The sequence below is a fragment of the Penicillium longicatenatum genome, assembly GCF_028827895.1.
Source record: "Penicillium longicatenatum strain IBT 33135 chromosome Unknown contig_3_segment0_segment0, whole genome shotgun sequence".
Taxonomy (NCBI): domain Eukaryota; kingdom Fungi; phylum Ascomycota; class Eurotiomycetes; order Eurotiales; family Aspergillaceae; genus Penicillium; species Penicillium longicatenatum.
The window spans coordinates 704204-716337 of NW_026643121.1; the positions used below are offsets into that span (position 1 = coordinate 704204).

The window sequence follows — 12134 nt, forward strand, 5'->3', positions numbered from 1 at the left end:
ATGGGGTTCCGGCAAGCGAGCAGCTAAGGTCTCAGGTTCGCTCTAATTTACTTTGTGATTGAAAGGAGACACGATGGCTTGAAAGACCTTGAACGACGGGGCTGTTTAGGGGGCAAGTGTCCAGATTAAGGGCCTAGTGGGGACTCATAACATCCCAATCTCTCTGAAATGACTGAAATGACTGAAATGACCTGAAATGAAAACCAAAAACCAAATCAACACGGGAACGGGCAAGCTGCAGCAAATTGTTGGTTTATTCTCCGTGATTGGACCGACTTGATGCAGCTGGCACGGAGCCCCAAGTGGCAAAGCCACCCTAATGCAGTCTAACCATTGAACAAAAAAATAGCGACCCGTTGCAAAGTGGCGGTGGAGTGTGCCAATGCAGGTTCTGCTCGAACATGAGTTCCCTTGGGCATGAGTCTTGTACAGACACTAAATCTGCATCACCCGGTTGCCTGAAACACGCATGCGCGGATCGGCATGCAACCTGTCAACTGTAACCATCTCGTGACGTTTTATGGTGTGTCCACTGGCAGAGAGTTTTGGGCTACAACGTGCGAGGTCCAGAATCATTTTTACCCATGGCATGATTCATGGAGCCGATGATTTGGACGGAATAAATAAAACCGGGGCAACGGTCTCAAGGCTCCAGTTGGGACCCGAAGCGAGGATGATCCTTGCCGATCCCCGAGTACTATAGGGGTGATGACGGAGTTTATAGGAGAGGGGAAAGCTCGAAGCCCGCAGGTGGAGACCCAAACGTTCGATCATCGCAACTATGACTTAAGTGGAAGTGACCGAAGAGCTGGTGGCGGGTTTCCCACTGATCGCCTGAAATGTCCGATACATCCACTTCCGTCTTGCACGCAGGACCCGTTCAATTTCCCCCAATGTTTCGAAATCTTGATTTCATTTCCGTAATTTTGTCTGTTCCCAGAGCTCATACTCTCGGAAGGCCCGACGAGAACGACGGGGGCGGGTTCCACTTTGATGGCAGAGCTGAATGAGTGGCGCCCAACCGTTTGGATGGGGGCAGTGCGCGCAACGGTGGATCTTCGGTAGACGCGAGGAACGCCGCTGTCAAGAGAATCCAAAAGGAATAGGGAGCAAAAATACAATAAAAAAATAATAATAGCAAAAATGAACAAGAAAAGAAAGCAGCCCTGCCAAGAGACCACAAAGGAAACGGAACCTTTGTCAAGAACAAGTTGGATAGATCGATTGCTGGGAACGGGAAACGGGACCGTCAAACAAGGCTGTAAGAGATTCGGCCTTGGGACTCGGCCGGATCTCGAAGATGAGACCAATCATCGGCAGCTTCATTTGAGTGCTTTTCGTCAGGTTGCGCTCCACCGAGTCACCTGAAACACGCTTAGTCTTGTGGGGGTTAGTGGGGTCAAAGACAGTTCTACGAAGTCAGGAACTGGTTCATTACCTAAGCCATGAAAGATTGGGTATTACGTGAGTCTGGACGATTGAAGCATGTAGCAACGTCGATCATCCTGGTCGAGACCTGCAAAGGCTTCAAGTTCCATTGGGATTCTGGACCATTGCGGAGTCGCATTCTCCCACGGTTCGGTATCCCCCACTCGATACCGAAATTAAATGAAACTTGAGCCTGGAATTCGACAGTCGACGTCGACTCGAGTTGGGGCCAGGGTTCCATGGCTAAAGTCAGGAACGGCCATTTGACGGGTCAACCATGTGTCACTTGAAGTTCTTCAACATTGTCTTTGTCGTCTCTTTGCCCCTGAAATCAGATCGGCGACTGGTCCTCGGGCTTGGCTCAGATTCGTTCAAAGACTGATCTAGGGGTTCCCTGGGCTCCGTTCTAGGAGGCGTGGTTCTGAGACTTGAGCCAAGAAACTTATCTAGGAGACTATTTTGAAAGATTACTCTCCAGAACTAAAGGATTTTGATCTAAGAAATCTATTTTAGAGACTATCGAAAAGACTAGTCTTAAGGACTAAGAAGCTTGATTCTTAGAGGCTTGATCTTCAATCATGGTCCTCTTTCAGTCTTTCAAGTCTTTTAACTTGAGATGGAAAGAGATCTCGCAACCATCAACTTGCCAAACATAAATTCGAGAATGGACCGGTGGAAAATGCACGTTCAATCACAGTGGACATTTACGTATAATTGACATTGACCTAGCTACCATATATTCACTCATCATGGTTGGCCCACCCCAACGGGTAAGTCAATCGACTTCGACCTCAGACATGGAGGAAACTAATTCTGGTAGTTCGCCGGTAATCCCGATTGGCCCGCTAGGCTCACAGCGGGCTCTCGCGTCGGCTTCAAAAATGTTTCCGGCACAGACTGTTACAAGATCGTGACATTTCAGATGCTTCTTCACTGGCCAGGGTTGATGAACTGGTTGGACTATTATGCAGACCAACATCGCGAATCTCAGGCGCCCTGTAAGATGGGAGCAGGAGCAACGCCATGCAAATTATGCAGTCTTCGCGATCTGTATGACAGCTACTGGTATGGTTTTGGCAATCGTGCATTCATCTTCAAGATCCTCATCGAGGAGATCAACAAGGATTGGATAGTAGAGAACAAACGAGGACAGCAAGACGTGGCAGAGTATTGGACTGAAGTGTATAGGCAGTTTCGTTATGACACGGTAGACATCTTGTAAGTCTGTGATTGATTGGCCCTTGGGGGGGGGGGTTTAACTGATAACTGGTCAACAGTAAAAAGGATCTGGTTGCCCTCGTCCAGCCACTCACTGTCACACACAGAGAATGTAAAGGGGGAGACGGAGCCTGTAAAGGTGAGTGGCTCCCGAATGCACATGTCATGCTGCACCTTCAATTTCCTCAACGCCTTCGCCTTGGGAAAGAGGCTGGGCCCCCGGAAGACAAGACGCCCGAGTTAAGGGAATCCATTCACCAGTTCTTTGCGCAGAGCGATCTACCAGCTGGAACCAAGTGCAAGACATGCCACAATATCCGAGTTGACCACGAATACATTGCTCAAGCACCGGAGTTTCTTGTCCTACATCTCAACCGAGCTCAATACAACTTGGAAAAGTTGGAGCCGGTCAAGGTCAACACTCCAATTGTGTTCGCAGAAATGTTAGAGCTCCCTGGCTCATACTTTGACCCACGGATCATTGACCCTAAGGAGAACGTCTATTATGAGCTGACTACCGTGATCATGCACAAAGGTGATACCATCAACGTGGGCCATTATACTGTCTACGCCAAGGGACCTGGTGGCAAGTGGGTGCTGATTGACGATCAAACGATCTTTCGGTGCAAAACCTTCGATGAATGGGCAAAGAAAGAACACAATCAATCATGCGCCTACATTTTTAGTTATCGTCGGGTTGAGGTGGACAAGGAGACGCAGAAGATTATCGATACAAAAAACCCCACGAAGGCGGCTAAGATGAAAACCGTAGATCAGGCCATCCAGACTGATGACCTCAACTCTGGATTGGAGCTAGGGGAGAAGGAAGGGTTCCAAAGTTCCTTCGGACTGAATTGGATCCCCGTTAGTGGAGATTCGGTATACTTAAAGGGCCAACTTAAGACCAATGATAACATGGAGGGGATTGAATTCCCAAAAGGAGTTGGTCATTTGGAGTTGACTTGGAAGAACAAGAACGGGAATAAAACCAATCTTATCACATTAAAAGGCACGCTGACCAATGGGAATGCTCTGGAAGCCGCAGAGCCTGAAAAGGAAGGGAAAGGCTCCCGTGTTAAAGGGCACTTCAGCTCGGCTGAAAGGTCTGGATCTGGCAGTGGTTCAAACAAATCGGTCAAGTCCAAGGAGTCTGGCAAGAAACCTGGCGCGGGACCCAAAGGTGTTGTGAAAAGACGAAGTGCTGGAAAGGCCGCGTTGGAAGGACTCAAACGGGCCCTAGGACGGGGAGGTAAGGAAGAGAAGAAGGAGGGGAAGGAGAAGAAGAAGGGGAAGGAAGAGAATCAAAAAAGGGGAAAGGGGAATGAGAAAGAGAAGAAGAGAGAGAAGAAGAAGGGATGATCAATGTCGTTATCGTTTTGTCGTGTTTGATAGACTATATACTTTTTGCTCTTTCCATCTCCATTTTCATCGTTAATCCACTCCCGAGGCCTTCAATCCTGTGAGGCTCTACAAAAATTCACATAATCCGACCACATGGAGACCTCCACCTCACAGCATCCTTCACCCATGAAAATATTCGTGGATGATCTGATCCAGGAGTTGGCCGAGTTTCAATCTCTTGGCACTCATGTCGATGAGCTTGATCCGCCGAGGACGCAATCGGGACCTCAGGGAAGGAGACAACAGAACCCACTCTCGGGACTTTCGGCATCGCAGTTGACAAAGATAAAGCCTTTGCTGCTGACATTACATTGCCTTTTCCCTAATGACCTACTCCCGGCCCTTGACATCCTGGACCGTAGGCTCGTGCAGCGCTTGGTGCGTGAGGACAAAGCCGTAACCACGCCCGAGCACAATGACAGATTGGCAACGGAGCACCAAAACACAGGGCAAGCAGAAACAGCATACGTTGATAAGAATAATTCTCAGCTTGAAGATATCTTCTTCGTCATCTCTGCCTCGACTGCTCCTCCACAAGGTGTTCCATCGTCCACATTCCCCACCCAAGAACAGCTAAAAGGCTACGAGGTCCGCTTGCATGCGTGGGCTTGTACCTGTCCGACGTTCACCCTTTCAGCCTTTCGAGACATTTATTCCAGAATGGATGTCTCTGCAGAAATACCCTCTGGCTCGGTCCTGCGAGACTTTGGACCCGGCTGCTATCCATTTGGTGGGACACTCTCCTGTGTCACTGACAGGGGTTCACCCCCAGTTTGCAAGCATATTTTAGCTTGTATCCTGTTTGCTCGATGTCCCGGGCTGTTTGGTGGTAGTGGAGATGGCAGGCGCCCGGTTTCCATGGAAGAATTGGCGGGCTGGTGTGCTGGATGGGGTGGATGAGTGGCGACAGTCCACTGATGCTCCAATCTTGCATGCTGTGTGGGCTGTCTGTCTTTTACAGTCACTAAAAATCTGTGCAGAGCAGTAATGTCTACGTTGGAAACATTTCCTCGTGCCGACATGACCCCATGTCCCTGCTTTGAGTATCGCCCTTTCTCCGGTGGCAGATATATCTCTTTCAAACGGGTCGGCTACCAACGTTTCGGTCGGATGACTTGGTGCTGAGTAGTATCCGACAAGGAAAATATCCATTCTCTTCAAAGTACCGTGAAAACGGTACCAATGGGGATTATACGGAATTGCATTTGCATATTTCATCAATAGTCAACTACGCCCAAAATGATCATGATGGAAAAGAGATAGAGAAGGATAACAGCTCCTGGGTCATAACCTTGGATTATCCGTACTATACACTGCTAAGCAGCAGTTCTAAGCGGTCATATCATATCGACGGGCATTGCATTCTCCAATCTAAGACAGTTGAAAAGCATTTTAGCTCTTCTTCTTGCTCTTATCGGAGGTGTCCTGCTCCTCCTTCTGGTCGCCATTGGTTGACCCATTGGCCTTCTTGGCTTCCTTGTCACCCTTGCCTCCATTCAACTCCTGCTCCCGCTTGGAGTCCGTTTCCTCTTGCTGCTGTCGGTTTTGAATCTTGTTCTCGATCAGGTCGTGGAATGCAGTGATGGCACGGATCAAACTGCTGATGTAGATGGCCATGAGCTGGTCGTTAGTCTTCACACTCATGGCCCGAGCAAGCTCGCTGTTCTCAATCTGTGTCTCCTGTCCGCTGATTCCTGGTGTCTGGGCTGGGGTCGACAGGTTGGGGAGAAGGTTGAAGACATCCTGAAGGTTGCCCAGGATGGCATGGTTGACGGGGAGCTCATGATCGAGGACTTTCTGGAGGTATTGACCGATATCACGTAGTCGCAGGTGCAATCCTTGCAATGACTGCAGCTGTGAAGTGATGCGCGTGGAGAGCGTGCCGACTGCAACATCTCTGATATCCCGGAGAAGGTGTTCCACACCAATTTCCTCCGCTTCTTCGGCCTCGATTATCGATGGTGTATGCACAAAGGTCTTTGAGGTTGTGGTTCCATCCTATTATGAAGAGAAAGATGTCAATTAGCTTCACGTCCACTAGATAGGCTTCTGTGGGTAGACATCAACAAAGAAAGTAACGTACGTCCTTGATCTCATCCACGGCAAAATAAGCATCTGTAGGAACACCGACTTCCTTGGGCTGCACATCGACAATCACCAGCAAGGGGTTAGGAGTGTATTTCTTGAAGAGTTCATTGATCTCCAGATCCGAAGCGCGCAGCTTGGGGCCAGAGTGATACCAGCCGACAAGCTTCTCACGGGCATTGATCTTCTTGAACATATCTCTCATCGACTCAACAAAATTGTGGTCCAGAAACCAGACCGATGGGTCCTTCTCATCTTCCTCAAATGGTACTAGATAATAGCCATGGTCAGCTCCCAGACGTGGACCTGATCATCACATTGGAAGCTATACATACCTGCGAAACTGTTGGATACTCGCACATTGTTGCCTGAGTTCTCACCCAGTAGCACACCAACTACACGCTTTCGAGTACCTTTTGCTGTCCGCCCATAGTGATCAGCGACAGAGAGCAGGACTAACGGGGCAACCGTGACGCTGCGGTTGACGAGGGATAAGGTGTCCGCCGTGGTGGCAGGCATGATGAGAGGAAAATCCGAGGAGAAGATAGAATAAGAGATGAATCTTGAAAGGATTCAATAAAGGGTGATATAGCTGGATGGAATCGTAGGCGCTGAAGGTGAACTTGGGGAACTCGTAGCAGGCGATGATGCTCCGGAGAGAGAGCTTCGGTGTTTGCGCCACTGCGGCTGGTGGTCTTAGGTAAGCCATGGCTGGTGTTTTCAACTTTTATTGATTCGAGAGATGTGATGAAAATGAATGGGATTTGCTCTATGCAGGATGTGGTAAAATATCCAGAGATCATAATAAATCGATTTATAGCCAATACTCGAGGATTGAATCTTCAAGATACTGCTGAAGCTGGTGAGTGTACATCGTAGTTACGTAGCATTGCCAGCCTCCGAACCTCGGGCGCTAAGTCTTAATTCCTTTCCGTTTCCCCGACTCTTCCTCTTCCAACTCCAAAACAGACCCTTCATCCTTAAACGCCCCTCTCCTCTCCTCTCCTCAATCACAATGGCTCCTATCACCGATGATACTGTTTCCGCTCTGAAGGACACCATCAGCAAGCTCGAGTCCAAGGTTGTTGAGCTGGAGCAGCGCCTGGTCAATGGCGGCGAGAAGCCCAAGTCGCTGACCGAGCAGATGCGCATCATCCTGATGGGACCTCCTGGTGCAGGTAGGTGATGCCAGACTCGGAATACCGACAAAGCTACGTATAGTTGTTAACGCGTCGCAGGCAAGGGCACCCAGGCCCCCAACATCAAGGACAAGTACTGCGCCTGCCACCTGGTACGTTGTCGCAATGACCCTCTCCTTCGAGTATCACGGAGTCTTTGCCACGTTTGCTAACGATTGTCTCTGGAAAAGGCCACCGGTGACATGCTGCGGTCACAGGTCGCGAAGAAGACCGAGCTCGGAAAGGAAGCCAAGAAGATCATGGACCAGGGTGGTCTCGTCAGTGACGAGATCATGATTAACATGATCAAGAGCGAGCTGGAGAACAACGCCGAGTGCAAGAACGGGTAAGATGACCGGAACTGCCGCTTGCTTCCGGCCGACTGACTCAATGGATAGTTTCATCCTGGATGGTTTCCCCCGAACTGTCGCCCAGGCCGAGCGTCTCGATGACATGCTTTCGGACCGTAAGCAGAAGCTCCAGCACGCCATTGAGCTGCAGATTGATGACAGCCTGCTTGTGGCCCGTATCACTGGCCGCCTCGTTCACCCTGCTTCCGGCCGCTCGTACCACAAGATCTTCAACCCTCCCCAGGCCGACATGAAGGACGACATCACTGGCGAGCCCTTGATTCAGCGCTCCGATGATAACGCCGAGACCCTGACCAAGCGTCTCGCTACCTACCACGCCCAGACCTCTCCCGTTTGCGATTACTACAAGAAGACCGGAATCTGGCGCGGTATTGACGCCAGCCAGGAGCCTGGCCAGGTCTGGAAGAGCCTTCTGGGTGTTTTCCACAAGAACTAAGCATAAAGTTCTTCATTTGGGAGGAAGGTTCAAAAGTATTTTCTGCCCAAAAAGGCAAGAGAGGCTTGTCAGTCTAGCTTGAGGATGCTCACCGGTTTTCTTTTGTTTGGTATTGGTTGGGGGTGGGGGACACTCAAGAAGCTTAGACTGGCATGATATCCAGCATATAGACGAATAATCTGTCTCTTATGGCCCTGTATAGTATGTGTACTCTGGTACCCAATACAATGTTATCAATACTCTTGCACCGTAGTCCAGAAGGAAATATGAATTGAACAAATCTATAGTCGTAATTGCTATGTTTTGTACAACATGCTGCATTCATTTTCACAGCTGCAGAGGGTACTTAGTCGATTCAATGGACTCGGGATACTTCAACCCACCCTGCCTGCGCACTTCGTCCATAACCTCCATGATAACCAGGCTCTCCTCCCAAGGCATACCCTCACTCTCCAGCTTACCATCTCTCAAGCAGCGAGCAACCTCATCGGCCTCCCAGTACATGCCACGACCCTGGGCCGGGAATGAGAATTCGACCTCACGGACCTCACCGAGACCTTTCTTCGGGACCACACGATACCGTGTAGGCTGGAAGGGAAGCCCGCATACTTGAATCTCACCCTTGTCACCCTGAATACGAATTGGGGGACCGGACGTACCCTTCTCATCCGGATCATTGGCAACACGCATACTTGTCATGGCTACGCCCTGCGAGTGCTTGACATGGGGGCCATTGCTTGGCGTAGAAGTAGGGAAATTGAGCAGAACAGTGGTCGATTCGTCCGAGCCTGTCAGGTGATAGGGTATGACCTGTGATGTGACAGAGGGTGCCTTCCTCTGGTCTCGAGGGAGAGTGTGGTAAAGGGCCTGGAAGACCCAGGTGAGAGAGTAAATACCCACTTCAAACATAATTAGCCCCGAATAATCTGTGTACAAGAGCAGACCACTCACAATCCAAGAGCACACCACCCGCCAAATCAAGGTTCACCATACGATTCTCGGAACTCCATTTATTCTCGGGATCATCGCTAAAGCTTGTGTCGGCGATAACCCGGTATACCTCACCGATGGCTCCCTGCTGGATCAGCTGGCGCACTTGAATACTCAGCGGGAAGTAGCGAGTCCAGACAGCTTCCATCAGGAAAAGATTCTTTTTGCGAGCTGTTTCACATAGAATCTTAGCTTGGGCCACGTTGACCGTGAAAGCCTTCTCGCATAGCACGTGTTTGCCAGCCTCGAGAGCTAGCATGGCATTCTGATAGTGGTGGGAGTGTGGCGTAGCAATGTATACGACGTCCACGTTCGGGTCGGCAACAAGCTCCTCATAAGAGGCGTATGCGGCACAGGGCGCTGGGATCCCGACATTTTGGATGAATTGGTTTGCCCTATCTTTGGATGAGGACGAGGCGACAGCGGCAACTTGGTGGGCAACGTCGGAGGCATCGCGAGTTGCGGGGTCTTTGAGAAGGTCAAGGACGAATGCTATTGCAATTCATGAGCTGACCAGTACTTGTATGTTGATTTTGGGGCCCGGCTTACTCTTTGCGATTCCGCCCGTGGCTGTCAGATTTCAGAGCCATGGTTAGCATAGTACGATATTTGGAGAAGCTGGAGGAAGTTTTCGTACCCATGATACCCCATCGTGTTAGGTGTGCCATTATCAAATCGACTCGGTGGTTTAGGGACTAAAATTGAGAAGGTGTAGGAGGAAAGGAAAAGGTAGAGTTAATATAGTGATTTCATTCGAGTGGGGAAGAATCACAACCCCGGAGATGCACCGAGCGGGGCACATAGCAACGTCATGATGCTACGATATGCGAATATAAATAATTTACAATTGCTTTATGACTCCTTATGACTCCATCTTAATACGCACTTTAGACCCGGGAGACTCGACGCCCTAGAGAGAATTAGTGATCAAGAGAGGCAATAGTAGATAAGACTTCACCTACCTCGGCTTTTCGCTTGCCAAGCACTGAGTCTGGGGTGGCGGTACGTGCTTGAGGAGTGAAGCTGCGCGGAGCTGGGCCATCCTTGGTGACCTCATCGTAGCAGCTGGCATGGTAGACACGACCGCTGACGGTGACAGCATCCTGCCAGATCCAGTCCTGCACCTCTTCGGACCAGGTCGATTCAAATTTCTCCTGGCAGATGGGACAAGGCGTATTGCGCAGCACGGCATCATTGGGGGCCCGAATCCACTGCTTCGGCGGGCCTTTCTTGGTGTCATTACTCTCAGCACCTGCGGCTCCTTCGGCAGTGGCCTCGGCGTCCTCTGTGCCTTGGTCGTCATCAGCCTCACGAGACTGAATCCAATCCTGTTGTTTTCGGTCAGTCTGATATGTCACGAAATGCATATCAAGTCATGGAAGATACATACCCCTTCATCGACATACCAGCTACGAGTCTGGGCTCGCTTGGTAGCCTCCACCATGCGCTGGTTGGTCTTAAAATGCCAGTCCAAATGCCGGGCTTTCTTTTCTCGGCCCTCTGCAGTGGCCAAGAAACGGCGACCACAGGTTCCGCACCGATTTGGCTTCGCGTCGTAGAGGGAAACAACGAGCGCCATTCGAGGACTAGATTACAATGAATGAGCACACGTACACATAGAGCATCTGTCTCAGATCCAGCACTTACATCTTCATGGAGATAGTATTCATGGGGACAGTAGATAATGAGCCAACTGGAGTTGATGCTTGAGGGGTTGCAACAGGCGGCGTAACTCGGAGTTGACCGGGAATGAAGAATGGTAGAGAGCCTGGGGGAGGTGTTCCACCTGAGCCCATGGTTGGCGGGGCCGACGCAGGAGGCAAAAGCCCCCGTAGCCGGAGAGCAGCGATGATGGGATTCTCGGCTGGTTGCGGGGTATTGCTGGTAAGGGGGATCTGGGGCATTGTGGGGAGGATGTTGGAGATCTGGGGAGGAGGAGTGGGTTGTTGGCTCACGGCAGTCGCTTTGAGAAGCTCCGCAATAGTTTCGGAATTCAGCATCTGCGGGTACGGTTGGGATGCAGGTTGGGTTGGTGGTGTCGACGCTGGGGGAGCCGGGGCTGGTACTGAGGAATTGGGAGCTTGGATAGGTGCTGCCTGTGGGATTTTAAACGAGGAGAGTTGATTCCTAACGAGCTGCCGCTCTTCGGAAGTAAGCTGCTGGCGCTGCATGATGAGCTGGAGATCAAGCAGTGACTTAAGCCGCTGTTGAGTTGTGGGATTAAAAGGACTGTTTGCGAAGTCATTTCGTGCCGACGCTATCAAGGCCTCCAGGTCCCGGTTCAGAGCTACCGAGTCCACATCTTGACGCTGTGTTTGAGGGGGGGGTCTAGTGTGACTGCGTCAGTATAGATAGGAAATCACAGCCGGAAGGTTGCCTACCGCAGTCCTTGAGATGCCTCCATGGTTCGCATAAGGCTGGTTCTGTCGAGACATGCCTGGTGGCGTGGGGCTATTGGCCCATCCTGTTGGTGTGACGCTACCACGGCCGCGATTGATCTCCGGTTGACCTCTTAAACGCTGCGAGTCCAAGAACGCGGTGCGGGCCTTGATCAGGGCGTTTTCAATATCGCGAGTGATTTGGGGCGGGAAGACTGGACGAGTATCCAACGAGCCTGCAGCGGGTTCTTTCCATGTCTTGAGCATCTCATCTAGCTTGCGGCGAGTCTGCGCATCGACGAGAGTGTACGCGTTTATAAATGTCTGGAACATCTTCCGTCCCAGGAAGAGAGTGTATGGGGTTCCGACATTCTTGACGATGGAATCAACTACATAGAGAGCGGGCAGTTTCCGCGGCGGCGGGGTCTACTGGACGGTCAGAGAATCCCAGCTACGCCTTAGACAAGGGAGACACCTACAGATCGAATATGATCCTCCAGCACCTTGGATATAGCCTCTGCATGTTCTGTGTTTTCTTTCGCAATGACAGTCAGATTGCTGATCTGGAATCGATCGTTGGTGATGAGATCCTCCAAGGAACTTTTGTAGTCCTCTGCTACTTCGTCGGAAACCGAGTTTGACATGGCGG

The 12134-nt window shown here is 50.6% G+C and overlaps 6 protein-coding genes across 6 annotated transcripts; 3 read left to right on the plus strand and 3 right to left on the minus strand.

Annotated features, from left to right (window-relative positions):
- Positions 1-2177: 2177 nt before the first annotated feature.
- N7484_005612 (ubiquitin carboxyl-terminal hydrolase) lies at positions 2178-4005 on the plus strand (the record flags this gene model as incomplete). Its single annotated transcript, XM_057116031.1, has 3 exons — positions 2178-2198; positions 2249-2646; positions 2706-4005. 3 exons carry the CDS (start codon positions 2178-2180, stop codon positions 4003-4005), a joined length of 1719 nt encoding a protein of 572 aa, XP_056971914.1.
- A 135-nt stretch (positions 4006-4140) lies between these two features.
- N7484_005613 (uncharacterized protein) lies at positions 4141-4947 on the plus strand (the record flags this gene model as incomplete). Its single annotated transcript, XM_057116032.1, has 1 exon — positions 4141-4947. The coding sequence occupies one exon, from the start codon at positions 4141-4143 to the stop codon at positions 4945-4947; it is 807 nt and encodes a 268-aa protein (XP_056971915.1).
- Positions 4948-5439: 492 nt separating this feature from the next.
- rpn8 (proteasome regulatory particle lid subunit RPN8) lies at positions 5440-6651 on the minus strand (the record flags this gene model as incomplete). Its single annotated transcript, XM_057116033.1, has 3 exons — positions 5440-6045; positions 6131-6402; positions 6468-6651. 3 exons carry the CDS (start codon positions 6649-6651, stop codon positions 5440-5442), a joined length of 1062 nt encoding a protein of 353 aa, XP_056971916.1.
- Positions 6652-7147: 496 nt separating this feature from the next.
- On the plus strand, positions 7148-8117 carry adk1 (adenylate kinase ADK1; the record flags this gene model as incomplete). The annotated part of the gene is made up of 4 exons (XM_057116034.1): positions 7148-7310; positions 7371-7423; positions 7502-7656; positions 7709-8117. 4 exons carry the CDS (start codon positions 7148-7150, stop codon positions 8115-8117), a joined length of 780 nt encoding a protein of 259 aa, XP_056971917.1.
- A 327-nt stretch (positions 8118-8444) lies between these two features.
- N7484_005616 (Gfo/Idh/MocA family protein) lies at positions 8445-9748 on the minus strand (the record flags this gene model as incomplete). The annotated part of the gene is made up of 4 exons (XM_057116035.1): positions 8445-9016; positions 9069-9599; positions 9657-9677; positions 9745-9748. 4 exons carry the CDS (start codon positions 9746-9748, stop codon positions 8445-8447), a joined length of 1128 nt encoding a protein of 375 aa, XP_056971918.1.
- Positions 9749-9969: 221 nt separating this feature from the next.
- On the minus strand, positions 9970-12129 carry N7484_005617 (putative mRNA cleavage factor complex component Pcf11; the record flags this gene model as incomplete). The annotated part of the gene is made up of 6 exons (XM_057116036.1): positions 9970-10017; positions 10070-10435; positions 10498-10693; positions 10755-11416; positions 11489-11911; positions 11965-12129. 6 exons carry the CDS (start codon positions 12127-12129, stop codon positions 9970-9972), a joined length of 1860 nt encoding a protein of 619 aa, XP_056971919.1.
- Positions 12130-12134: the final 5 nt, after the last annotated feature.